The sequence below is a fragment of the Acomys minous genome (assembly GCF_964271855.1).
Source record: "Acomys minous genome assembly, chromosome: 3".
Taxonomy (NCBI): Eukaryota; Metazoa; Chordata; class Mammalia; order Rodentia; family Muridae; genus Acomys; species Acomys minous.
In genome coordinates this window covers 52,721,043-52,747,408 of record NC_140485.1, presented here as the reverse complement: position 1 = coordinate 52,747,408, position 26,366 = coordinate 52,721,043, and the positions used below count along the sequence as shown (strand labels likewise).

At 50.6% G+C, this 26,366-nt stretch overlaps 1 protein-coding gene across 3 annotated transcripts in view; it reads left to right on the top strand.

The window, feature by feature from the left end:
* Positions 1-205: 205 nt before the first annotated feature.
* ALX4 (ALX homeobox 4) overlaps positions 206-26,366 on the top strand; it is a 40,903-nt gene continuing 14,742 nt past the window's right edge. For 2 of the 3 annotated variants that reach the window (XR_014778068.1, XM_084775947.1), the window contains exons 1-2: positions 206-1,010; positions 4,372-4,431. Coding sequence is in view for 2 of the 3 variants with exons in the window: in XM_084775947.1 (XP_084632073.1) it covers positions 587-1,010; positions 4,372-4,431 (484 nt within the window). In the remaining variant the exon portion in view is untranslated. The remainder of the gene's footprint in view (positions 1,011-4,371; positions 4,432-26,366) is intronic. The other variant, XM_084775948.1, reaches the window with a different exon arrangement.

Here is a 26,366-nt window from a genome sequence, read left to right as displayed (position 1 = left end):
TCATTTGTAGTCCAGCTTTGGAAGCCACGGGGGTCGCTGTACCTCCCCACCTTGGCCTAAAATCCAAAAACCCTCCAGGCTTCTCTGGGTCTAATAGCCTCTAGCCAGTGAGTGGCATCTCCAGTGAGAGGAAAGGAGGGGCCGGAGAAGGAGGAAGGAGTGCTGGGAGAGGAGGGGAGGGAGGAGGGGAGCAGGAAGGAGCAAGTCAGGAAAAAAATCATTTTTTTTTTCTTGCTTCAAAACCTTAAGAGGGTTTGGGAGATCTGGTGAACTTTCCGAAGCATCCGAATCTTTTTACAGCTCTTGGTTCCTTCTCCGGGCCAGCTGTGGGGAGGAAAGAGGGAGGGTGAAGAAAGAGAAGGAGAGCAAGAGAGAGAAAGAGGGAGGGAGAGGGGAGGGGAGAGGAGAGAGGAGAGAGAGAGAGAGAGAGAGAGAGAGAGAGAGAGAGAGAGAGAGAGAGAGAGAGAGAGAGAGACCGCCGGGTGCCACCGCCTCCTTGCCCCCTCTACCCTTAGCTAGCCAAGGAGCGGAGTGGCGTCCTCGCGCCCTCGCCGGCGCCCCCGCCCGTCGCCCGCTCAAGCTAGGCATGAACGCTGAGACTTGCGTCTCTTACTGCGAGTCGCCGGCCGCTGCCATGGATGCCTACTACAGCCCGGTGTCACAGAGCCGGGAAGGTACATCGCCTTTTAGGGGATTCCCAGGAGGCGACAAGTTTGGTACAACTTTTCTGTCGGCTAAAGGACAGGGATTCGGGGAAGCTAAAAGCCGGGCCCGCTACGGCGCGGGGCAGCAGGACCTGGCGGCACCACTGGAGAGCAGCGCCGGGGCGCGGGGATCCTTTAACAAGTTCCAGCCGCAGCCGCCCACTCCGCAGCCTCCTCCCGCTCCGCCGGCGCCGCCAGCGCACCTCTACTTGCAGCGGGGCGCATGTAAAACACCCCCGGACGGCAGCCTCAAACTCCAAGAGGGCAGCGGCGGTCACAACGCGGCCTTGCAGGTCCCCTGTTACGGTGAGTGCACGTGCGGGGCACTGGGCCCGGAGATCCCGGGATCTGCGACTTCGCTAACCCCGAAACCCACTGGGTTGGTGGGAGGCTGGAGGTGGAGGCTGGAGGAACTCCGATCTGCCCGGAGAACCAAGCGCTTCGAGGGTGTCCCTGCGTCCTGCTGCGTCCCTAGCTTCGGCCCTGAGGCGCCAAGCACTGTGTTTGTTCCACTGGCTTTGGGGTCGCTGCCTGGTTTTCTCCTCTGTTCGTTCAAACAGCTTTGCGCTGTTCCGCGGGGCCCGATTTGAAGCGAGTGCTTCGTCCGGGTTCTCGGCCTGCGGCTGCTGGAAGCTTCTCGCGCAGCGTTCGGCGCGCACGGCTCCCGGGCGGCCGAGGCCTCACTAGCTTACCGCTGGCAGGCTCTGCGCACCGCACCCGCAGGTAAGAAGCCGCAGGTGCCGAGCGCGCCGGGGAGTCCTGAGCGCAGTCCCCAGAGCCTGCGTTAGGAACCTCCACACCGCGTCGTGTCGTGATGCTCATGCAAGTCTGGGTCCGGAGAAGCCGGCGCCCCAGAAAACCCGAGCCCTGGCCCGGAGAGTGGATCGCCTAGGGGACCGACCGTGTCCTCCGGTTTGAGGTGTCTGGAAAGAAGCCGGCATCGAAAAGCACGCTTTAGTACTCATCGGGTGGGAAAGCAGTAGTTCTGAGACACTGCCAGTACAGGACTGTGGGAAGAAGGAAGAATCCAGATCCTAGTTTGGGCCCACAAGGAACCTGAGCGAGATGGCCTAAATGACCTCCAAGCCCCCTTGAACGTGGCTGCGGGGTTCAGGCCTGAGTCCCCAGTGGACAGATGAGACAGCTGATCAAATGAGGAAGGAAACCAAAGCCATTCAAGCTCCTAAACTTTCTCTTTTCCTCTAGCAATCGAGTTAGGGAGCTCAAAACTCAAAAAAACGGAGAAAGGACCTTCTTCCCCAGGCCTTTGTCTTTAGGCTAAGTGAGGTGGGCTAGTTCTTAAGGGAGCAATGTGGATACAGGATAAAGAAGCACGAAAGCCTGGGCACACAGGTGAGGCATGGTGGAGGCCTTGATAGCCTGAATAACCTCAGGAACACAGCTTAAGCTTTTGGGGCGCGCGCATACACACACACACACACACACACACACACACACACACACACACACACACCTTTACTGGACAGCATGGTCACAAAAACCAATGTATGTACTCACTCACGCGGCTTCAATAAAGCTACAAACGGAGCTAAAAAAAATCTAGAAAGATCTGATGGCCTGTCCCCACTTCTACCACCTTTCCTCTTCACCTCTGGCACCACAGAGGTGCTCCTTTAGTGCCCAGTTCCAGAAAACAGGCCAAGTCACTTGTGATTACCAAGTGAGGACAACAGACTCAGTCAGACTCAGGGGCTCACAGGATCACACTTCTGCAAAAGTGGTGAGCTGATTTCTCCCCATTTCATAGTTTAAAGAAATCCATTAGCGGGGCCTCAGAGGAGACTGAGATATTAGGCAAAAAATAAAATAAAATAAAAGAATCAAACTGCTCTCAAGCTCTTGGTGTGAAGGCCAGGGTAAAAAAAGGCGGCTATGGGGACCTTCAGGACAGGCTAGCCATTGTTATATGTTATATCACCTGCATTAGCCATTATGACCAAGAAAAAGAACAGCCACTTGACCTGGAACTGCCCCTAAGCCACAGAGTGACCCTCGAGTGAGTAACTCTACAAAATTCCTATTCCAAGGCAGTAAAGGAAAGGTCATAAACCAGACCCCTCCCTGCCCCCAGGCAGCCTTCCTCCTCCACACTTCCATTCCCTTCAACTCCAGGCTTGGGGACCCTCCAATTCTGAGGACAGGGCAAGTTCCTTGCCCTTTCTAGGACAAAGTCATCAAGGGCAGGTTAAGGGAGAGAGAACCTGGAAGCTGCCAAGACGAGGCTGCCTCGCTGCCTGAAATGGAGGCAGTCCTTCAGGAAAGAGCCAATGAAGGCCAAATCACTGTCCCTGCCCCCTCTCAGAGATGGAGCTCTCTGTCCTAAAGGAGATTTCAGGTCCACACTGGATGGGGCACACTGGGCTCAAGACATATGCACCGAGGCAAGGAGGTAATAGGGAGAAGATCTGTGACATTGGAGCCCTAACTTGCCAGCAGGCTGGAAAACAAAAGCCCGGGGCATTGACAATTCTCTAACAATTCTCTTAAGGGTGTCTACCCAAAGCCGGAGGATGGGGCGCCACGAAAAATCCTGAGATGTTCCCAGGAACTTGGCAAAATGCCGAGGTAAAGATGGGCATGGTAATAGGTCCGGCCTTGGCGGCTCTGGATTCTCAGTGCAGTCTTTACAACTTCTGCCGACTCTAGGAGTCTGGACCCCAAAGCATTTCCGAGTGGAGGGAACCTCGGTAGCCTCTGCCTCAGTGTTACTTTGAGGCCCCTTGGAAGAAGGCGCAGGCCTGGAGGCTGCGCTAAGGCCCAGGCGAGAGAGCTACAGGCCGGAGTCTTTGGAGACTCCTGATTTTGGAGGTAAGAGAGAGTCTCGCGGCTGCAGGCGTCCTAACAGGGTCCGGGATCTCAGTTGCTTCATCTTTATTACTAAAGGGGGAAACTCAGGGTGAATCCGCGGTCTCCTACGAACACGGGGCCATTCGCGTTTTTATGAAATGATGCCACGGAGAAGCCATTGCCCACTGCGACCTAGACCCCGCCGAACTCCTTGCGGTCCTTCGGCTCCCTGAAAGTCTGGCCAGCTCGCCAGGCGGCGGGCGAGCGGGCCCCGGGCAGACTCGCCGCTGCTGTGCCGCACTAGGGAAAACTAGGGCTCGGGGCTTTTGGCTCCGTAATCCCTTAGCTTTGCCGGTACTTCTAAGGGTGCGGCTCCGCTGGGAACAGCCCTGCCCCCACTTCTTTCGCTTTCGATTCGGTGCATGCAGGTTTTCGTTGAGAGCTATTTGGGACCGCCAACAGCCTATCTGGACTGTAGCGCTCTCCACACCCAGGTCTCAAGCGCGACCGCCTGTCTCGAGCCCGCTTGGCGCCTCTGAGGGACATATTCTGATTTTTCAAATTAGATGAAATATTAAACTCTGAAAGTATTTCTCTACCTCCCCCTCCGCAGAACAGAACAGACACAATTCATAAACGATGATTCTGACTTGACTTAAACAAGGAACCGGGCTCTTTTGTAAATCCTCCTCCCCCAAAAGTTGGAGACCGGAGGCGCAGGGGACTGGGAGAACAGTCTTAAGTAGCAGTCTGGCCATTGTGAGAGTTCTCTTGGTGAAGGCAGAGATTCCCCTGGCAGTTTTAGAGTAAAGGTTGGGGAAACGTAGCTCTTAATTTTTTACTTTGTTAATTTCCATAGCCCCCAGCCTACTCCAACAATTCAAGCCTAAAGAGACACTCTTCACTAGAGAAACAGAAGGTCTGTATCAAAAGTCTCATATTATTTTGTAATCAATAGACTTGGTCATACATTTTTCTTTAATTAACACATGGGGGTTTAAAAGTCTTAAATGGAAAAGTCGGGGAAACGGTTAGGAACTTGTCTGGATATAGTACTATAATGCTGAATATGAGCACGAAAACTTTTGAGGAAAAACGTGAGAGAGAGGGGGGCGGGAATTAATTAAGAAAAGTTCAGGAAAAAAATTCGAAGCATCGGGGACCCCCATCTTGTTTCTCACAGCTGTATGTCAAAGGTGACCTTGTAACTCTTGGGCATATGCGCAGCCCTGACTCTAATACGAGACTATAACCACCTAAACCTAGAACCTTAATGGGCTATCCTAGAGCCATTGAAGCCATCAGTTGCCTCTGAGGTTCCAGACTGGGAGGAAAACAAATTTTAACATCAGATCTTGCTAATATCCCAGAGGGCGTTGGTTTCCAGAGACAGATTAGACGAACTTTTCTGGAGAGTGCCTTGATTCCGTTCGTGGGCGGGTTTCTTCTGGAAGCGCTGCGTTTCGGTGGCGGTGGTGGTGGCGGGCTGAAATACGAAATGGAAAACCACCGACCTCTGTAGCAGCTGAGAGTGAGGAGAGGTTGGCGTCTGGTACGTTTCAACCGGGTTGGGGCTTGTCTGCTCACCCCTTGGACCTCAGTGCCGGAAGGCAGCGGGCAGAGACAGGAAAGGACAGATAATTTCCCCGAGCTTCCCGCCGGCCTGGGGTAAGACACACGGTGGTCGCGCTCCGGTGGCTTGGCCACGAACGCCTGATACACAGGTTGGGCCCGTAGCAAAGTGAGCATTTAGGAAAGAAAAGACATTTCTGGAAAGGACATCTTGGGCCTCTGGTCCTCCTCAGTCCCGAAGAGTCCTTGCTCAGGAAACCGGAGAGTTCAATCGCGGTCACAAGTTTGGGTGGGGACTTCGACCGCTTGGTCTCGCATCCAGACGTCGTGCAGCTTGCACGTTCATTGAGAAACGTGGGCCTCCCTAGGCATAGCTTAAGATTGTTCGGGGCCCCCTTACTGAGGGGATGGTCAAGGAAGGTCATCAGATTGGGAAGCCACATCAGTGCTTGGACCCTGGCTACAGCTAGGTGATGATTCCCTCCAACGAATTCAAAGTGGAAACCAAAGGTGACTCATAGTTTAGGCACTACGAGCCACCAGCTCAACACCGCTAGGCAAGTGGTAGTTGGTCCTTCTTCCAAACAGGGCCCCTTGGGAGAAGGACTAGGCACCCGCACTCCAGTCAGCGAGGGATTCCAGTCACGTCCCTTAAGTACGGTTTCTTCTCTGAGACCAATGGCCCCCAGGGACAACACTTCCCTGCTATAATTGTGTGAATAAGTGACACCCGCATCTCCGTTAAAGGTGCTTCTGTTCGTTAATCTTTTAGAGGTGTTGAATAGCCAGGGGCAGCAACCACTGAGGCACCAGGGAAACAGGAAGCCAGTCTCCCTAGAAAGGCTACAAAATTAAATCGGCTGGCTCCGATGCCTCCTATGCCCTCAGGATGGTGCTCCAGGTACCCAATCGCATCAAACGTCCTCTCTGGCCCCTGCGAGCGCTCTATCTATCTATCTATCTATCTATCTATCTATCTATCTATCTATCTCACCCACTCCAACTCAAGCACCAAGGAAGAGAGAGGGAGGGGGAAATAGTTAAACCTAGGCTCAGATATTTGCAAAAGGCTGATCAGGGGAGCGAGTGGCAGTGATATGGCATAGCATAGCAAAGCGGAGCCTTGGCTTTGAGGTTTTTTCCCTTGACAAGCAGCCTGTGGGAGTCGTGCTCAGAGTGCTTTTGGAGAAGAGGAACCACTGGGAGATACCTTGAGGGTGAGAGGTGCTGCTGCCTGACAAGATGCCTACCTTTCCTTGCGACAGGGCTTGTGCTAGGGACCTTATGATTAATAGCGAAGGTCCGGTGTAGTGGCGCCTTGTGGTGTTCGGAATAGAGACGGAAGCCGGGCGTGCCTGCTGTGCCTGCTGCACATTGGATACTTAAGACAGATTCTCTTGGGGGTAGGGGAATTTTGTCCTTGAACGGGGAGCCCACGCACTTTCTAGAAGTCAAGGACCACAACTCTGCCGTTCCTAAGATGGCCAGGAGTTCGTTGAGGGTTTGAGCCTGTGTGCAAACTGTTCTCTTGCAAGGCCTTAGAGAAAGTCCCCCTCGGCTTTTAATTTAACCCAGAAACTGAGGCGTCAATAGAATACGCAAAGACGGTCTGAGAGGGTCTATGCGGGATCTAGTCCTGGTCTCGCCCCCTCTGCTTTCCCACTCCCACGCATTTTTGTCCGTGAGGAGTCCTGAGAGGTAGAGCGTGCAGGAAAGTCTTCCCCGACGCAGAAACCTGTCCTGAATGATCAGCAGTCCTAGGAGGGCTGACAATCCTAAAAGGTGGGGCCGGATGAAGGGTCTGGGCTCCTTACTGGGGAGCTTAAATATAAAGGTAAGCTACTGTTCTTTCTGCTGGCATGGCACTAGACTTGAGCCAAGTATGCAAGAATTCTGGCGTCTCCCAGCACAGCCCTCCCTAATCTGATGTTCCATTTACATCCCTGTCTCTGCACTTACCAATTGCCTACGGAGGGCAATAAGGGCTTGGTGAACCAAGGGAATGTGGGCCTTCTGTGGCGAGAGCCTAATCCCTGGTGGTGTATATCCCAGAGCTTGGCTGGAAGGATGAATGAAGAATTGCTGTTTCATTCAGACAGTTGGGTGCATCTGTGAAAGTGTGTCAGGACCTGTACCTCCCCCACCTCTGCATGCACGCAAGTGTGAGCTGGCATGTATCCCACCCATAGTCACTGGGTCCTCCTCCTCCCTCCTCTTGCTGAGTGAGTCAGGCTATAATTGTGTGTATTAATTTGTGTGCACCGGGCCATTTTGTTATCCCCGGCATGGGAACTTGTGTCCTTGCCTGTGTGCGAGGATGGGTGCCTGTGTGGTTCTGAAAGCCCCTCCCAGCCTGTATACAAGCAAGCCTCGCCTTCAGAAGGTTGTGCCCTAGGGAGGCCAAGTGTCTGTGTGTCTCTGGCTCCAAGCCGCCCTCCTTCTGGCTGCCTATTGCTGCTTCCCTGAGGCTGACTCACAGACTAGCAGAGACTCCAGGTGGCAGGTCTCCAGCAAGCCCTGGTGTCCCAGATCGGGTCCACGTAGCCCACCTGCAGTGCAGTGAGACTTGTTCCCCCATCTCTAGGTTGCCGGGATGTCCATTTTGCCCTGAATGGCTCACTTTGTAAGACGAGCTATCCTGGCAGCACCCTGGTGTGTTTTTTTTTAGACTACCTTTAGTAGAATCTCAGGAAATTCTATTGGGCCCCCAGTGCCCTTACTGCTGGGCAGAGAAGCAGTGGGATCTGTGGACAGTCTGTTTTAGAGCACTTGCTATTCAATGCAATGTATGGAAGCCCATTGCATGGGTACCCTGAGGCCAATGACCCATCTCTCCCCCTCTCTCACATGGCTGCCTCTCAGTGCTGGGGACCTTGGTGATCTCAGGAACCACTGTGCCACAACACAGATTTAAATGGGTCCTGGGTATCCCTCTGGGGTCCGGCCCTGTGTTGGAAGAAATAGCAGTCCCCTCCTGGCCCAATGTCCTGTTTCACAGACCGGGGCCTAGGATGTCTGATTCCACTTACTTATGGCTCACCAAACTGTCTGTCACTGATCCAGGCCCTGGGAGGCCTGAGAAGTGCTGGACCCTGCCTCTGCTTTCAGATCCAGAAGCAGACAAGCAACTTCCAGCTAGCTCCCCTTCCCTGGCACCAGTGCTGGGCAGGGAAGCCTCCACCAGGCTGGCTCACATCACAACTGCAAAGGGAAAGATGCCCCTGGGTGTAGAGCTAGTCTGAAGCCACCACTCCTCCCTATTGGGCCCTTTTCTCCATTAAGGGAAGACAACTAAGGAGTTTGAAGACCCTTGTCAACTACCTTTTCCCCCCTCTTTGCAGATCTGAGTGCAGGTGCTGACATTTCAAAGGAATTATCAATGATCTTTAGCCCAGTGCCCACTTACTCTCTAGTGTCACTTAGTGACCTCATTTGCTGGATGTGGCTGTTTGGGACCTGCTGACTAAGAGGGTAGGGTGCATGGAATGTGACCCAAGTGTGGTAGGCCCTGTATCGTGGAGTTCTCTGCTTTGCCCATCATCCACATCTTTGAGGGAGAGAGAAGATGCCAGGTGGTAATGGCGACAGAGTTTTAATAAGGTAACACTTGTTTATTGTTATTGCTGTGTTGGAGATCAAACTCGGGTCTCACACGTGCTAGGCAAGTACTATATAACACCTCAGACTCTGGTCAGATTTAAGGGTAGGAACGAGAACTTTGAGGTCCCTCAGGATACGAGAGCTTCTCTGATGACTGGAAGTCTCCTCTGTCTTGTCTCTGGCTCCACCATTCAGCCACATTCGGTTCACATCTGAGCACTAAGCTGGGATCTTGGTCATTGTCTTTAGTTTGTCTTTAAGAAGTGACTCAGCCTCATGACAGACAAGCATGTGTATGCCTCTGTGACATGGAGGGGCCCCCATGTCTGAAACTCCTTCACGGGATCTGATTGTTTTGGAAACCTTGGTCCAGGTTCTGAGACCTAGCAACTGTTAGAGACCTCAAGGGCCTGCCTCACTGCCTCACTGCCTCACTGCCTCACTGAATTTTTTTTTTTTTACTCATCAGAAAGGATTAGACCACCTGCTCCAGGGGGTGGGGGAGGTTTAGCAGGCCTTGCCTGGCCCTTCACATCATTTTCCCTACTGCAGGACAGGTCAGTAGCATCACAAAGAGAAGCCTCTGTAGTTGCTGTACCATGCATCGGCTAACTCAGTGTTTCAAGCAATATGCTGAGTGCTCCCTGTGTTCTTTATGAGGCTGTGAGATCAGTAGACTCGCTGACCAGAGACCTAGTAGACAATAAGGAACATGCACAGGCTGGGGCAGATAGGAAGGGACAAACAAGTTCTTGGTAGCCCCAAGACTAAGAGCCTACAAAGCATCCTTTTCCAGAACTGACCCGACTATATTAAAGTCATTCCAACCCTATCCCAGATGGCATGGGATGAAGGATGGGGGTCTGTTTCAAACATGGATCCCAGAGAGGTCTCTCTATCATGTCTGAGGGTGCCAGATGAAGACTGGATTTTAGCATCTGGTAGGGTAGTGTTCCAGGCCTGGCTTAGACTTTAGGCATTGCTTCCTCACCTGTGCCTGTTGAGAACAGCATGACTCGGGTACCTAAGAACTGGAGTAAGGATCACCTTTTGAAGTGCTGGTCAAGATGGAAGAGCTGTGAGTCCAGGACAGCCAAAGTTAACACAGAGAGACTGTGTCTCAAAACAACAACAACAACAACAACAACAACAACAAAGATGGAAGATCTGAGAACGATCAGGCGAACCAAGGGGAAGTGTCTTTCCTCCAGGAGATACAGGAGTGTGTGAGGCTCTGTTTATGCTGTTCCAAAGTATTTCTCCAGTCCCTAAAACAAGGCCTGGGATACACAGTAGGTGCTCAGCCAGTGTTTGCTGGTGAATGGGTGATGTGGGAGTGTGAACTGTAGATTTCCCCCTCTGTGGAGGGGGGGTGGCAGCCTGATGCACACACCTCTTTCACCCTTGTGGAAAATGATCTCACTCTGCAAGGAGCTTGTGGCTCTGAAACAGGGAGGTCGTGGGTAGACGGCCGTTTGTTTTGAAGAACTGCAGCAGTTTGGAGGAGTTCCCTCTATCCCCAACTGTTCCCCTTTGGGCTCATCTCCAAGGCCACAGGCTTGGTGTCCAGCTGCCAGGCCCGCCGAGGCTGGCTCCAATCAGGTGGGTGCTCTCCCCCTCCTGATCTCCTCAGACCTTGCCTGCAGTTAGCTCTAGCCCCTGCTTGCCTGCAGCTACATCCCGGGCCCCTGCTGCCTGCCTGTAGGGCCACTCAGAGGGCAGTTGTTCCTCCTTGGGAACCTAGCTATTCATCTCTACTTGCTGGAATTCTGAGACTCCCCCCAGCAAGGGACAATGCTCTGTGTTCCTCCCACCTACTCAGTTCCTAGTTTTTCTTTGAGTACCCTACTGCAGCCTAGGCTTTCTCCCAGCACCATTTCTTCTGCTCCCCGTGGCCCCCAGCATTTGCATGGGCATGCCTTTACACACACACACACACACACACACACACACACACACACGCGCGCGCGCGCGCGCACGAGAGAGAGAGAGAGAGAGAGAGAGAGAGAGAGAGAGAGAGAGAGAGAGAGAGAGGAAGAGAGAGAGAGAGAGAGAGAGAGAGAGAGGAAGCCTGGGGATGTCAGCACTGGGGTTGGCTTCCACTATTTCAGACTGCTAGGTACTTGGAGAAGAATGTGACAGAGACAGAACAGTGTTCTCCTTCACTAAAGAGGGAGCAGGCTCACATGAAGCTGTGGGCAAGGCCCTGAGAAGGTTTCTCCCATCAACAGAACCTGTGAACAACACCCTGGCCAGGCATGTCCCAGGGTCTGGCTGTTAATGAGCTGATTTCTGCCCTCGTAGGCACCAGCCTCCCCAGGATAAGCCACATGGACAATCCCCAAAGAGGTAGCAGTGGTCTAGGATGCCTAAGGACATCTGAACTAGACCTCAGAGGCTGACTTGGAGCCAGTCCGCAGAAGGGGCAGGGAATAGCCCTCTGTCATCAGGAAACTGCCTGAATCAATGGTTTGGGTTAGCAAAGGTCTGAACCAGCCATGATCACTGCAGGGAGTTGGAGCCTTAGGATTGGCAGGGGCAGGCTGTTCTGCTAAGGCTTGGGCTTTAAGGGACTCCCCTGAGGTTGCTGAGGAGACTGTGAAGACAAGCTCCCTAATGAACGTTGTTAACGTTGCTTGGTATGACCTTTAAAAACAATTTCAGAAACTTTAGCCGTAGGGGAGATGGCGTTTATTTGTTGTCTTAATGGTGGTAAAATGTGCATACGTGACACAATCCTGAGTGTGGGACTCAAGCCTGTAAACCCAGCACATGAGAGGGTGAGGCATGAAGCTTGCTGTGAGGATGAGGCTAGCCTGGGCTACATCAGGGACCTTTCTAAGTTCCGTCACAGGACCACATGGCAGGAAACCTGCCTCCACTTTACAGATCCTGTGCAGGTGAGTTTCAGGCCAGCCTGGGCTACCTTGTGAGTTCCAGGACAGTCTGAGCTACACATGGTGACACACACACACACACACACACACACACACACACACACACACACACACACTACATAATATAGCATAGGGTTAATTATTTTAGCTATCTTTAAGTGTACAATTCATTGGCATTAAATACGCACAAAAGGTTGTATAACCATTTCCTCTATTTCCAAAACTCTCCCATCATTTTAAATAGACTCTACCTGTTAAACAAAAGCTTACATCATCTCTCCCCTGGCTCCAGGTAGCCTTCACTCTGCTTTCTGTCTCTGAGTTTTTCCCTTCCCTCATTTAAGTTTGTCCGAATACGTTCTTGGCCATCAGGGTAACTTCTCAGAAGAAATGCCTCTCCAGATCCTTTTCCAGGTTTTGGTTCTGTTTGCATGTTTGTGTTGTTAAGTGGAAGGACTTGTTACTCTTTGTGGTGATAGGGATTGACACCCGTGTCCTATCTGTGTGCCCTAACGCTGATCCACACGCAAAGACCATAGCAGAATCTTTGGTGTTTTGGATGATAGTCTCTTATCAGAAAGACGGTTTATAAGTATCACAAAATGCGCTTGCCTCCTGAGTAGATGCTTTCCTTTGATAAACAAAGGCTTCATTTTTATAACAGCTGGTTTATCATCTTTTTTCCTTTGTCACCTTTTTTTTTTTTTTTGGTGTCACAGCCTTATTGATGGCACCTATGTCATTAATTTGCATTTTTTTCTATTACCATTTGGAGTCTTAGATCAGGCCTTTGATGCATTTTGGGTCAGTCTTAGGGTACAGCATGAGATGGGTGCTGGCTCCATCTATGTGTGGACTTTCCGGTCCTAGCACCACAGCAGAAAAGGCAGCTGACTCTCCGTGGAGCAGTCTTAATACTGGGTGAGAATTATTTGTGGGGCACCTGAGAGCTTTCGTCTGGTATTCTAGTCTCTTGTGCTGGTCCAGTCCATCTGTCTGCCTTTCTCATGTGAAGTTCAGAATTGTAGAAGACAAGAAAACAAAGACCACTCTGTCTCTCTTCTTGCCTTCAGGTTAGTGATTGGCCAGCCACAAGATTCAACTTAGGGACATACATGTTTCCTAGGAACCAGAGCTGACAAGGGAGACTCCAGAGATGCCCCCTAAGCTTCTGTCTATTTGGGGGGCCCCTGGGTCACTCTGGTTAACTGTAATAAGGATGTAACCTCATCTCATTAACACAGCTCCAAAGCTTTCTCCCTGTAAGCTAAGAGGATCCCCTGGAAGGCAGCCCGTGACCTGCCTGCTGCAGGCTTCATGCTGTCAGCTCTCTTGTGTAACATTCATTCCCAGAAAAGGCACTTGCACTGCTTGTCCTCTGCCCAGTCATCAGTGAATCCACCAGGCCTCAAGCTCCAGGCACTGGGCCCAGGGGAAGAGGCTACCTTGCCTAAGCATTAACACAAATGATCAACCACAGTCTTCTGGGCCTGCTCTGCAGGCAGGTAGCATGCACAATTTCTAAAACCTTATTTTACATGTGTGCGTGTGTGTACATGCACGCATGTTTGTGTATGATGTGTATGTGATAGTGTGTGTGTGCCACAGCATGTGTGTGGAGCTCAGAATTTTGCACATACATATGTGTGATGCGTGTTGACATGTGTGAATGTCTGCGTACAGGTGGTCATGCACGTGTGTTACCCAAGTTGATGTCAAGTGTCTTCTCAATCACTCCCTACTCTCTTGACAAACCTGGGCTCCTCAGTTCTGCCTAGTAAAGCTAGTTAATTTGCCTAGGAGATCTGCTATCACAGGCGGCAGCCATGCCTACCCCGCTTTTACACGGGTTCTGGGGACCAGAACTCAGGTCCTTATGAATTAGCCACCTTCCCTTTGAAACCAAATATCAAATGGTCTTTTCTCAGAAAATTAAGTAGCAACTTTATAATGGATTCAGCCATGACTTCTTTCTTCTCATCAGAGAGAGAAAAGCTCTTCCCACTACCCCTGTTTGACAGTGAATCTATGCCTTACAACAACCACATTTAGGTCACTCGTGAAAGAAGCAGTCTCCTCCTAGATTTACATGGCTCCCGCAAAGGCTGGAAACCCGGAAACACCAGAGTCTCTTGTTTTCAGAGGTGTTTAAAGACAGACACAAGGCAGGAAAGGGCCATGGAGGCTTGTATCATACCTTCCTTGCCCTGTGGGTAGAAGCTGCCAGAAATATACATAATAAAGTACGCAAAACAGAAAGAATGGACATGCAATGCCTGGCTTTTATGATGTTTTCAAATGTTCTGGAAATTTGCGGCAGTTACAGTGTTTCCCCTGCTGCAGGACTTGCGCTGCACAGATATGAAATGCGCTCTGATTGAAGGAGACCCTGGGAGTCACACAGCACAGAGGTTTATGGTCCATACATGTCCCAGCAGCTGAAGCTGGAGAGACTTGAGCAGAAGAGAAGATACCTGGAAAGGACTGAGAGGTGGGGGTGCTCCTGCCCCGGAGGGATCTTCCCTTCCCTCTTGCTCTGTGTGGACCCCATAGTTAGGCTGTATTGTGTGCCCTGGGGGATTTGGTGGCAAAGGGGTATGGATCCATGCTTTCTGCCTCATTTCCATTTCACAGCCTTCAGGGATGTAGACTGCTCAGCCTGGCTTCACGGGCAAGGAAACAAAGGCACACAACAATTGCTTTCCCAAAGATGCCCTTGGAGGCTGACTGGAGCCTCCTCTCCTCTACCTCTGCCTTTTTTATTTGTTTGTTTGTTTTTGTTTTTTTTTTTTTTGTGGAGACAGTCAATGTACTTAGTATGATGAGGTTGGCTAGAAAGAGCTTCAAGCTGGCCTCTTTAGCACATGGCAGCCTCAGCAACCCTGTGCAGAGACCAAGGTTGCCCCGGCAACCCACTCTGTCACCTAGATCTTTCCGGTCTCATTCCACCACCACTCTGTACCTCCGACAGCCTTCCTCCTTGAGATGAGCATTTGATGGGAGCCGTGATGCTTCCCAGTCCCACCACCTGGAGTTTTGTCAGCTTGTTAAGACACCTCCAGAAATGCTGGTTGAATGACTGCATGGAAGAGGGAATAAAGAAGGGCAGAGCTAGGGAGTACACCCGGCCTGTCTCAGTTCAGTTACTTCTCATTCCTTCACGTTGCACAAGATTTAAGCTTCTCCATCTTGCCACAGTGTCTTTGAGGGGCCATCAGGGACACCGGCTTCCTTTTGCTGTGAGACGAAACACAGGATCTGGGTTATGAAGTTACTGGCACTTGGCAACATACTCAAGGCCATGTGGTTTAGAGGGGTTGACAGAGGCAGTGAGGGGACAGACCACAGGCTTAGAAGCCAGAAGACATGGATTCAAGTCCCACCTTTCACTGTACCCAGACAAGCTGGTACACGGAGCGGAGCTAACAGGCCAGTTAGAGTTCTTGTTGGCTTTTCAGTCCCAAGTTCAAAGATCTGCTTGGCCTTTCATTCTGAAGCAGCCAGCCCTGCTTCCTGTGGACCCTGGTGTCCTGGCATGACACAGCGCTTATTTAGCTGGAATCCCCTGTGACAACTAGATGGCACTTGTTACCTGTCTGTGCCCTCCATCAGGCTGTGGCTTTGTGTGTATGTGTGGCTGTGCTCATGTACGAGGAGGCTGGAGGGCCACCTTGCTGTCTGAGACAAGGCCTCTCAGTAGGTCGTGTACTCACTAACTCAGCAAGGCCAGATGGCCAAAGAGTCCAGTATCCACCTGTCTCCACCTCCCCTTCTATTTACTTATTTTGTGTGTATCTGTGTGTGGGCTCTCATGTCATGGTACATGTGTGGCAGTCAGAGCAATGTGTGGGATAGATTCAGAGAGAGAGAGAGAGAGAGAGAGTGTGTGTGTGTGTGTGTGTGTGTGTGTGTGTGTGTGTGTGTGTGTGTGTTATTCTCAGCTGACAAATTTCTGTTGCCTGGAAGTCACCACTGAAGGAAGTACAGGTTCCATATGGGGCCTCTGAAGGGCTGGGTGAGACAGTCTCACAAAAAGCTGGGTGAGGTGTCCTCTGGCATCAGCCTTGGGCTCTGCTGAGGGCATGGGGACCAGGCACTGGATGCTGAGGATGCTATGGTGGTAGTTCGGGGGGGGGGGGGGTGGTATACTCACTCTCTCCAGCCCAGGCCCTGTGCTAAACAGTGTGGAATGTGTCCTGTGCTGGGATCCTGGATAAAGCCTTTATGTATCGTTTCTTGATTTAAAAGAAAAAAAAAAGCTTTCCATTTTGATAAAAGTTCAGACTTAGGGAAAAGATGCCAACTGTACTGGGAAATCCCAGATGTCCCTCTCCTGCCCCCACATGCCAATGCTTTGTCATGCCAACCTGGCTATCCTCGAACTTCTGGGTCTTATGTGAATCAACAGGCAACGATGACCAGCTTGCAGGCCCACAAGGGCGCGCTGCACTTTCCATGAACTGCCTGAGCTGCTGATCCTGCCTCTTTGCTTCTAAGTGCTTTGGCGTGCAGTTATGAAAGAAGACACAAGTCTACACTTGAGGTCCCTGACAGTCGGTGACACTGGTCTCATGCACAGGGTCAGGATGGAGGTAGGGTGTGACAGGTCCTCCACGAGGCAGCTGAGAGCTGGCCTCCTACGCTTCTTGTCCCTGGTGTCTGAATGTCTAACCCTGTCACACCAGGACACATGTTCTACCAGGCACCTGTCTCACTAAGGCACCTGCCCAGCAGGATGCAGTGGAAGTATCCTAGGTCAAGCTACTTTTTAAACAAGCCGTTACCCTCCCTGGCTTCAGTTTCTGGAGCTGTGAAATGGGATGCTTTTACTTGGTGTCTGTAAAGAGGGAGCCACCATAGCAAGGCACAGAAGCTGCCAAGGACCGTGTAGATACCAAGCATATGTCCTGCTCTCTGTGATGTTCTGTGTTAATTCTTTATCCTTCCTCGATTCTGAGAATCCCATTCCACCCACTAAACCAAGAAAAAGCCTCCCCCAGGAGAAGAAGGGAACCCAGATATTATCTGTGCAAGGTGGAGCTGAGGCACCTGCCTTTGCTAAGGGTAGCCCTTAGGCCGAGCTCAAAGCCCAGGGGAGACAGTTCTGAGATGTAGGGAGATCCACCAGCAAGACGACACGGTATATTGAGGAGTGCTGGCACAAGAGAGACATTCACAAGTGAGTCAGATGTTTTCCTGCACACCTCCTGGTGCCAGTATAGCTAGAGCCTAAGGCATCTTCAGGGGTCTTCAGGGAGAGAACTAACCTGAGGCCTGTCATTCATATGCTGTTGATATTAAATGAGTCTCTATCTGTGCCTCATTTTGCCCATCGGAGGATTTTTGAGAGTGGTGCAATGAGCTATGAGATGTCGAGGAGGCAAAAGCGCTTCCGGAAGTACTGGGGCCTGCCTTGTCCATCCCTGTGCCCCTCATAGAGATGGCACTGCAGCAGCTGAATACCTGCTGAACTGGTAGATTCTCCTAGAAACAGTCTTCAAACCGCTTTAAGGAGTGGGGGCCAGCCCCCTCCACTTTGCCTTAGGCCCACGAACACTTTATTGGAACTGCAGTGCCTCCTAGTGGTAAGTGTGTGAAACTGCAGCCTTGCTCTTGGCCTCTGTGAGTTGGACCTAGATTCCTGACACAGAACCAAGCCTGAGGGTGACCAGCACCCTGGTGACCCTCCCTATCCCCCTCAGTGTTGGTTGTCCACAGGACTAGGCCCTCTACAGTTCCTTTTTGCACTCTAAGTGTCATGGGTTCACTCAGAGTTGTAGAACTAAGAAAACATTCATTGCTAGCTCAGAGGTTTGTTCAAGGCCCAAACAGCCACAGGGCTGCCTTTGGTCCTCCATGCAGGCTTTATAGATGGTTTCTTTGAGCTTCTTCTCAAAAGGTCTCTTCTACCCCCATGAGGCAACCACTACACACAGGCAGTGTGTGCTGAGGTGAGCTGGCTCCTACAGGGAGCCCAGAGCTAGCACAGCAGGAGCCCAGGGGTTCTGTGCACATGCACTCCACACTGATTTCAGGGGTATGCCCTATGCATCCACATCTTTCAGGCTCAGATTCTGTTCTGTATGGCTTATGGTCTAGGGTTTAAGAGCTCAGCCCAGCCGTGGGGTCAACAAAAGAGAGTGAGCTCTGGTTGAGCCTGAGAAGCCAGGCAGAGACCATTTACAGCAGAAGAAACACAGAAAACAGGTTTCTTTGGGTTAGTAATAGAATTGTAAATGAAGCGGAGACCTTGCTCTCACCCCACCATAGCGATGATTTTAAAAATGGCCTGTACTGATCCTGAAGGGGGAAGACACATAGCTGGTTTCTGAGGGCACAAGCCCAGTTCTGGAAGGCAGCTTAGCTGTGTTTACCAGAGACCAGGAGATGCATCTATGACATAACTCTAACATCCTTATTCTTGGCACTGCCTTGAGGTAGGCGGCATGAGTGAAAAGGGAATTTACTCACAGAAGCTCATCTCCAAGTTGCCACAGCCTCTTCCAGTCAGACCTGTGGGTCCCGTCACAGAGGACAGATTCAGTAAAACACACGTCCATAGGGTGGGGTCCTATGAAGTAGAAGAAGCTCAGGGCAGAGTGAGGCTGAAAATGCTTTTGCCAAACCAGCCTGTTTGTGTGCACAAGTGTGTTAAAGGTCCTTTCTCTTGGCTTGACTTGATTGTTTCTTAAATTTCCATAGGGAACCCAGGATAGTATGATAAAGACAAAAACCCATAGAAGACACAGCGGGGGTGGGGGTGGGGGCGGTGGGGAGGAGAGAGACAGAGAGACAGACAGAAAGAGACAGAGAGACATGGGGGGGCGGGGGGAGTGGCAGCAGGAGACAGCAGTGCTCCACTACCTATCAGGCAGAGGGAGGGCGGCTACAGAGCAGGAAACCCATCAGCACATGGGGAGGAAGTAGTAATGTGGGGAAGTGAGCAGGTGAAAGTCGGTTAAGCAAGAGAAGATGACCTGGCTCGCAGGTCCCTAAAAGCCACAGTGGAGTTGGCCAGCTTAGCAGAATGCGAAGAGCAGAACCACGATATTCTGTCACCTTCGAATGTCAAACACTGGAGGAACTGTTCCACGTATTTTTCATTAATATTTAGGGTGTGTGTTTGGTCTTGATACAGAGTCTCTATAAAAAGCACTGGCTGTCCTGGAACCCACCGTGTAGATTAGGGTGTCCTCGAACTCATAGATCCACCTGCCTTTGCCTTCCAGGTGCTGGGATTAAAGGTGTGTGCCACTACACAGGGCTTCAGGCTTTGTTTTTCTTTTTCTTTCTTTCTTTCTTTCTTTCTTTCTTTCTTTCTTTCTTTCTTTCTTTCGTGTGTGTGTGTGTGTGTGTGTGTGTGTGTGTGTGTGTGTGTTGGTGCACAGCCACATGGGGAGCAGAGGTTGTTTTCAGGTGAGGGTGCTCTTTAATTGTTCTCTACCTTATTCCTTGTGATGGTGTCTGTCACTGAACCTGGCAATAGCAATGACATCACTGAGCGGCTGGGCCAGCTGGTCAGCAAACTGCAGAGATCCAGAGCTGGGATCACAAGCCTGCAACACTGCACCTGGCTCTTTATGTGGATGCTGGGAACTGAACCCAGGCACTCCTGCTTGCACACCAAGCACTTTATAAGCAGAACCATCTATCTCTCCAGCCCTGTGGGGTATTCTTTATATTCTAAAGTGTTCGCCGTTGATATATGTACTATTTCAAGGAATACCCTTCATGTATCTGGGGTCTGAGTGAGGCCTCTGGAAGCTAGAGAGACCTTTGCTTTGGGTGTGGCATGATGGCTGCCTGTGTCTTAGACACCCGCTAGCTGTACTAAGGATTATAAGCCTGCAACCCAACAATTCTATGAGGAAATCTCAACTGGACTTGAACACAGGGAGTCAGCAGTCGCAGAGGCTTTGGCTTGGAGTCCATTAGGGCCCAGATGGGAGGACAGTGCCATCCCCACCATGACAGCACCACCCCACCATGACAGTGCCATCCTCACCATGACAGGACCATCCCCGCCATGACAGTACCATCCCCACCATGACAGTACCATCCCCACCATGACAGTGCCATCCTCACCATGACAGCACCACCCCAAAAAGACAGTATCATCACCATCATGATGGGAAGCTATGAGCACGATTTCACTGTGATTTCCAGTTTCAACTTCAGATAAGAGTTTAACCTGATCCCAGAGAACAAACACAATGGTATTTCAAGCCAGCCAGAGCAGAACAGATCAACAGAAAGGAAAAGTTAGCCCACACACTCAAATGCCTACTTCGGGAAAACTACATGTTTTCTAAGGATAATCACACCATGCTTGTCTCATGCTTTTTATCAACCCAAAACTTCATAGATATGCATGTCTTCCACTTCCCAAAGCCCTGTCCTACAGCAGATTTCAGTTATTTTTCATCAAGTATTTACTGAACAACTAATGTGTTCCCAGTGCACTACTAAGCATTGGATGGAAAGAGTGTAAAAAAACACCACTGCTTTCTGAAGGGGAGGGAGACAGTCAAAATAAAGGAGAAATAAGCAAACTGATAAATGCACAATAATTAATGTTAAATCCCAACAAAGACGCTGTACAGAGTGCGCAGCATCTACATATGGGAAGAACAGTCTTTACGCTGCCTGTTTTGACTCACCTCAGCTTTCTACGCAGTAGACAATGGCCTGATGAACTTGGCCTCTCTTTCATTCCTTGTGTCCATTGTTTATTACCTCTTTAGGCCAAGGCCTTAGAAGTGGGACTTTGGGGTAAAGGTCTGTGAACATTGAATGATGGGCAATGTCATTTTGTATTTTCTCTTCAATTACATTTTCACACCATAAAACAGCATTGTCTGAAATAAAGTTTGGTGTAAATTTGTGGCATTTTAAGGCATGCCCCTGCAGGTGTATATGCCCATTGACATCATCACAAGGCCCAATCATATAGCTCTAGGACAGTCTCTCACATCAGTGAGATCCCTTTGTTGACAAAACCCCCCACCCCCACCCCCCCTCCTTGCTTCTCCTGGCCCCTGGCAGGCAGCCATCTGCCCTCTGTGCCTCCATTTCTACTGTTCCCAAACTCATATGATACCTGAATGAAGTAACAGTGTGAGCGCTCTCAGGCTGGTTCTTTTCCATGCTGTAGTGTGCTGCTGAGACTCCCCCATGTCGCCAGGCCACTGGTCCCTTTCATTGCAGATTGCTATTCCACCATGCGCTCCTCAGCCTGCTCACCAGTCACCTTCTAAAGGACATTTGCTATGTTAGTCAGCTTTCTGTGACTGTGACAAAATGCCTGTGAGAATCAATTTAAAAGAAAAAAAGGGGGGGGTTCTCACTGCTCTGGAGGTTCTCTCCCAACACCTTTCCAGCATGTTTATTTATCTCTTGGTAAAATGAGCTTTACTTGTCAGAGATGAGCACCATTCTATGAGCTAAGATGTTGTTCCAGCGCGTGGATTCATGTCACAGTTTGATTTGGGTCTGTGATCATGTAGCTCATCGCAGCAGGAGCATGATGCGGAGGGAGCTACAAGCAGGAAGGCGGAGGAGGGAGACGTTAGTGTCCCATAACCCTTTTCAAGGACACATCTCCAATGACCTAAGACCCGCCTACACTCCTCTACAGACCTGAGCTCCTAAAATGTCCCTCACTTTCCAGCCTTGTCAAGCTGAGGACCAAGCCTCTGACACATGACAAACATTGGGGACATTCAGGGCCAAACATAGCAGTAGTGTTTTCTCTCCGTTTGGGTCTCTGTCTCTCACAGATGAGTCTTCATTTCTTACGGCATCTGCTGAACTGAAGGCTTGCTGGGGCCAAGGCTGAGGTAGGTCTGATCACGAAAGAAACTGCTGACATGGTTACAACCACTGTGACCTGTGCCACTGGTTTTTATTTCTGTATCTCCACTGGGTGGGGGTGCCCTGGGATCTCACCCCACTTTTCTTTTGTGCTCAGTAGTAAGTAATGGTGACCTGCCTGTCCCAGGTTTACTAGCTACCCAGGTATCTTCTTTGCTGAGCTGCCTGTTCAAATAAACCGCTACTTTTTTAAAAAGCATTATTATGAACTAAAGTCCACACCCAATTCAGATTTCACTATTTCCCTCCAGTACCCATATCCCGGGACACACCATCCAGTTAGTTCACCTGCTCCCTACGCTTCCTTTGGTCCATCTCATTCTTCCTTACAGCTCTGAGGCCGGAGGGTGCTTCCCCCACTAGCCTGAGCACTAGCTGGCACATTCTCTCTCTCTTAGACTCACTGCCTCTTGTGTTCCCCGTGCTTTCGATGGCAGGTAGCCTGAGTACTTCTTCCCCTTCAGCGTCATTTTGCCAAGCTGCTAAAGACCCCTGGACAGAGCCCAGGGGCAGATGAGGTGGGGCGGAGGATCTGTGTGATCAATGGCTAACCTTTAGCCTCCGCCTCAGCCGCCCAGGACTGTTTGGACAGCGGTGGGTTTAGTCAGTGCCCTTTAAATAGCATAAAAGGGCCCCGTGCTGGCCTGTTTTGTTTAAGGAGATTACATCGGTGCTGTGCACTCCGCCACAGGGTGTGTGGGGCCGGCTCACCCGGGGAACAGAGCGAGCGGCATGTCCCCCACAAAGCAGATGTTTGGAGGGAAAATAGATGTAATCAAAACCATGGAGGATAAAATTACTCAGACCCTGTAGCCATACACTCTGCATGCACTGCCTATGCCCAGACACACATGTACACACATTCTACCCAGGTCCACACTCACCCAGCCATACTGACACACAACCATACACATGTCTGCACACTCACAACCCACCCACCCCCATTTGCAGGCAACTGGAAGCAGTTCCCCCACACCCATCCCCAGCTGCAGGCCGGTGCCCATACCCTGGGGCTCACATCCTCTAGCACAGAAGGGTGCACAAAGAGGCTGCCGATGCCCTCCCCAAAACAATCACAGTTAAAAAGAAAGAAAGAAAGAAAGAAAGGAAGGAAGAAAAAAGAAAGGAAGAAAGAAAAAGAAAAAAAAACAGTTTTAGAAATTTTCTAAAGCTTCGGATGACCCTAGTGGGAAGGGTGTGATTGGGTAGAGGTTGAGGGAATGAAGGCGGGTTCCCCACTTTCTTGGTTTCACAAGCTGGGACAGCTGGTTCCCAGAAAAAGTCTGTGGCCCACCCAGAAGCTCTTGCTTCTGGCTCCCCACCTGTCCAAAAAGGTCCATGAGAATAACACTGGCCTCCGATTATTCAAGAGGCTTTGGCACTCTGAGGAGGGAGACCTTTCTGGAGCAGGCATGACTTTGGACAGTCACTTGTGGGCACTCCTAGGCTCCCTTTTCTGGGTAGCCTGAATCTGATCACTGATCATGAGGGGTGCATGCAAATGCAGTGGATCTCTGAGTTTAGGGCCAGCATGATCTACACAGTGAGCTCCAAGCCATGAGGTAGGGTGGGAGGATAAATGGAAGGAGGACGCGTTAGGTCAGGATAACACAGTCTCTACTTGCTGTCTTGACTCTGGGACACCCACAAAAGGCTCCTTCCCAGATTTGGGGAGGAGGACTTCCAGCCAGTGTAGAATCCATGCAGGGTATCCCTGAAGGCTGAGGAAAAGGCAGCCTTGCTGGTAGTGGACTGGATTCAAGCCGGGCTCTGTTGCTGTTTCACCTACTCCAGCCAGTACTGGGGTCATTAGCCGGTGGAGAAAGACCCGCACAGTTGGGCACACTGGCGCTTCCGGAGGCCACTTCTCTTGTGCAGTGCGGTGGCCCCTGGTAGGTGATGGATGATGGCTTAGTTCAGTGGCTCTCAACCTGTGGGTAACAACCTTTTGGGAGGGGGTGGTCAAAGAATCCTTTCTTTCTTTCTTTCTTTCTTTTTTTAAGATTTATTTATTATTTATACAGCATTCTTCCCACATGTATGCTGTAGGCCAGAAGAGGGTACCAAATCTCACTATAGGTGGTTGTGAGCCACCATGTGGTTGCTGGGATTTGAACTCAGGACTTTTAGGAAGAACACATGGTGCTCTTAACCTCTGAGCCATCTCTCCAACCCAAAGAATCCTTTCACAGGGGTCCAGTATCCGATGCCCTGTGTATCAGATATTTACATTATGATTCCTAACAGTAGCAAAATTACAGTTATGAAGTGGCAATGAAAATATTTTTATGGCTTGGGGGTCACCACAACATGAAGACTGTATTAAAGGGTCACAGCATTAGGAAGGTTGAGAACCATTGGTTTAGATGCTAGTCCCTCACTGCTGGTTCTGCTTACTTCTTCTTTCCTGTCCCTTAAGGTCCATCTCGGCTTTGTTTCTTTCAGTCACCCCCAGTGAGCCTGGGCTCAATTCTTCATGTATCTGATTCATGTCTGCATTCAAGTATGCAGTGAGGCCACGGCACACAGCTGCACAGAGTGACTGGATGGAGAGGGAGCATTGTAGTGTCTCCTGGCCTCGACTCATCTTTTCTCCCGCAGCCTCTCCCTGCCTATTTGCGCCTGCCCCTCCCTATGCTGTGAACTGAGACAGGGCAAGTGCAAGAAGCACCCCTTGGGCACTTGGGGAGTCAGACACTGAGATCTTCGTTCACAGCTAATCAGAAAACCCCAGAGTGTGAGAGCTGAGTGGAGGACAGAGGGCTGGCTCTGCTGGAGGGCTTCCTGGGAGAGCAGCTGCAGGCCACATGGAAGTCAAGCTTTTCTGAGCAGGTGGTCACAGTTGAGGGTTGCAGGGAACCAAGGAGGACAATGGCCTCCTTTAGTCAGGAGTAATCAGACACACACTGTGGAGCCAAGGATTTTAGACCCATCTTATTGATGAAGATTGTCACCCTGAGCTATGTTCTGAACTACACTAGGCCTTACCCAGACCACTTCCTAGTCAGCTCCCCAGGATCACACAGGGGCCCGCATGCTTCCCTCCTCATCTCCGGACCCCACTTAATCCAAACAGACCCTGTCTACTGAGGGTTGCATGGGGAGTAGGAGTGGAAGACACGGCCTTTAAGTAGATAGGTAGCATCCTTCCCACAGAGGAGCTGGGTCCCATGGTCTCTGGAAGATGTTTCAGGGAAGGACCCTGGAGAGCTGGAACAGGAGCAATGAACCAGATCCCCCGAGGACAGATATGGCCTGACTAAGGGTAAAAGGCTTGGCATCTGGGACCACAGATAGAGGAAGCTTATGACAGATGGCTGGAGTCCCCCCACCTGAGGTTTGTCATGCTGAGAAGGTACATATGGCTACAGAACTTGAGAGAATTTTCCCCTTATTGTCCAGAGCAGGAACCCAGCTTCAGCATTTAAAACAAGAAATTTAATAATCAAAATTAGCACGCTGACTAGGGTAAAGGTTAACAACTGAATCATCATTTATACCTGCTGGGAGAGGGAAAATCAGTTTTCTCCAATGGAGTGATACTGGGTATGTCAGCCCCTCCAGGACAGGCTTCATGTTCAGGGGCAGTTAAGGAACGTATAATGGACTCCTGAACTCCACAGTGTGTGTGTGTGTGTGTGTGTGTGTGTGTGTGTGTGTGTGTGTGTGTGTGTGTACACATATCCTCATCTCTGAGATCACTTTTATTTGATTAGTTTGGTGGGAAGTTTTTTTGGGGGGGGGGCGTGGCAATTTATTTTGTTCTCTTTGTTGTGTTGAGCTTTTATTTTTTGAGAAAGAACATAAAGCTGGCCGGGGAGGGTTGGAGAGAGGATCTGGAAGGGCTTGGGGGAGGGAAAAATGTGATCAAACTGTATTTAAAGTTAAAGCTTGTTTTTAAGTGATTGAAAACAAAGATTGGCAGGCTGGAGATATGGCTCAGTGCTTAAGCCTCCTTGTTGCTCTTGCAGAGGACCTGGCTTCTCTTCTCAGCACCCACATCATGGCTCACAACCATCCATAACTCCCAAGAGCTTATGTGGTACACATTCATACATATACAATAAATGTTCTAAGAAATTGGCGCTGAGGGTTGGGGAGATGGCTCAGTTGGTCAAGTGCCTGACACCCAAAGCATCTGGGCATGGTGCAATGTGCTTATGACCTCAACGCTGAGGAGGTGGAGCTCTCTGCCCAGCTAGCCTAGTGGACCAGCAAGCCTCAGACCAGTGAAATACCCTGTGCCCAAGAACTTGGTAGATGGCTCCTAGGAACAGCATTTGAAGTTTCTCTCTGGCCTCCACGTCTATATGTGTGTACACACACACACACACATACACACACACACACACACACACACACACACACACACACACACACGCAGACATGCACACCAAGATGGACAGAACTTGGGCCCAAAGTAGGTGCCTCATTCTGGGGATGTGATCTCAGTACACATCTTGCTGTCTCCCTGTCTCCTACTCACTTGGTCCAGTGGGTGACTGGATACAGGCAGAGGTAGACCCTCACTTCTTTCTCATCAGATGACTGCGCTCTCTTCTGTCTTCTCCTGCTAGGCCAAGAACTAGTTCCATACTGAGGGTGCCTCAAACTTCATCTTAGTCCCCTGTTCTCAGGGGCAGGACTTCTGAGAGGCCCTGGATTTCTTCTCCTTGGAAACAGGTCCCATGCCCAGGAGCAGAAGGCTGTGTTCTGTGGACAATTAAGGCATATTCTTTTTTGCTATCCAGCCTGCTTTTCCTCAGTTTAAATGACAAGCTAGGGCTGGTCCTTCCAACTCTGGTTTCTATGTAGCTGCCCTCAACTGGCCCTCAATCCCATGGGGGTGATCCCAGCTCCAGGCTGGATGCCTGGAGACATTGTTAGGGTCCATGGGGCAAGGATGAGCCTG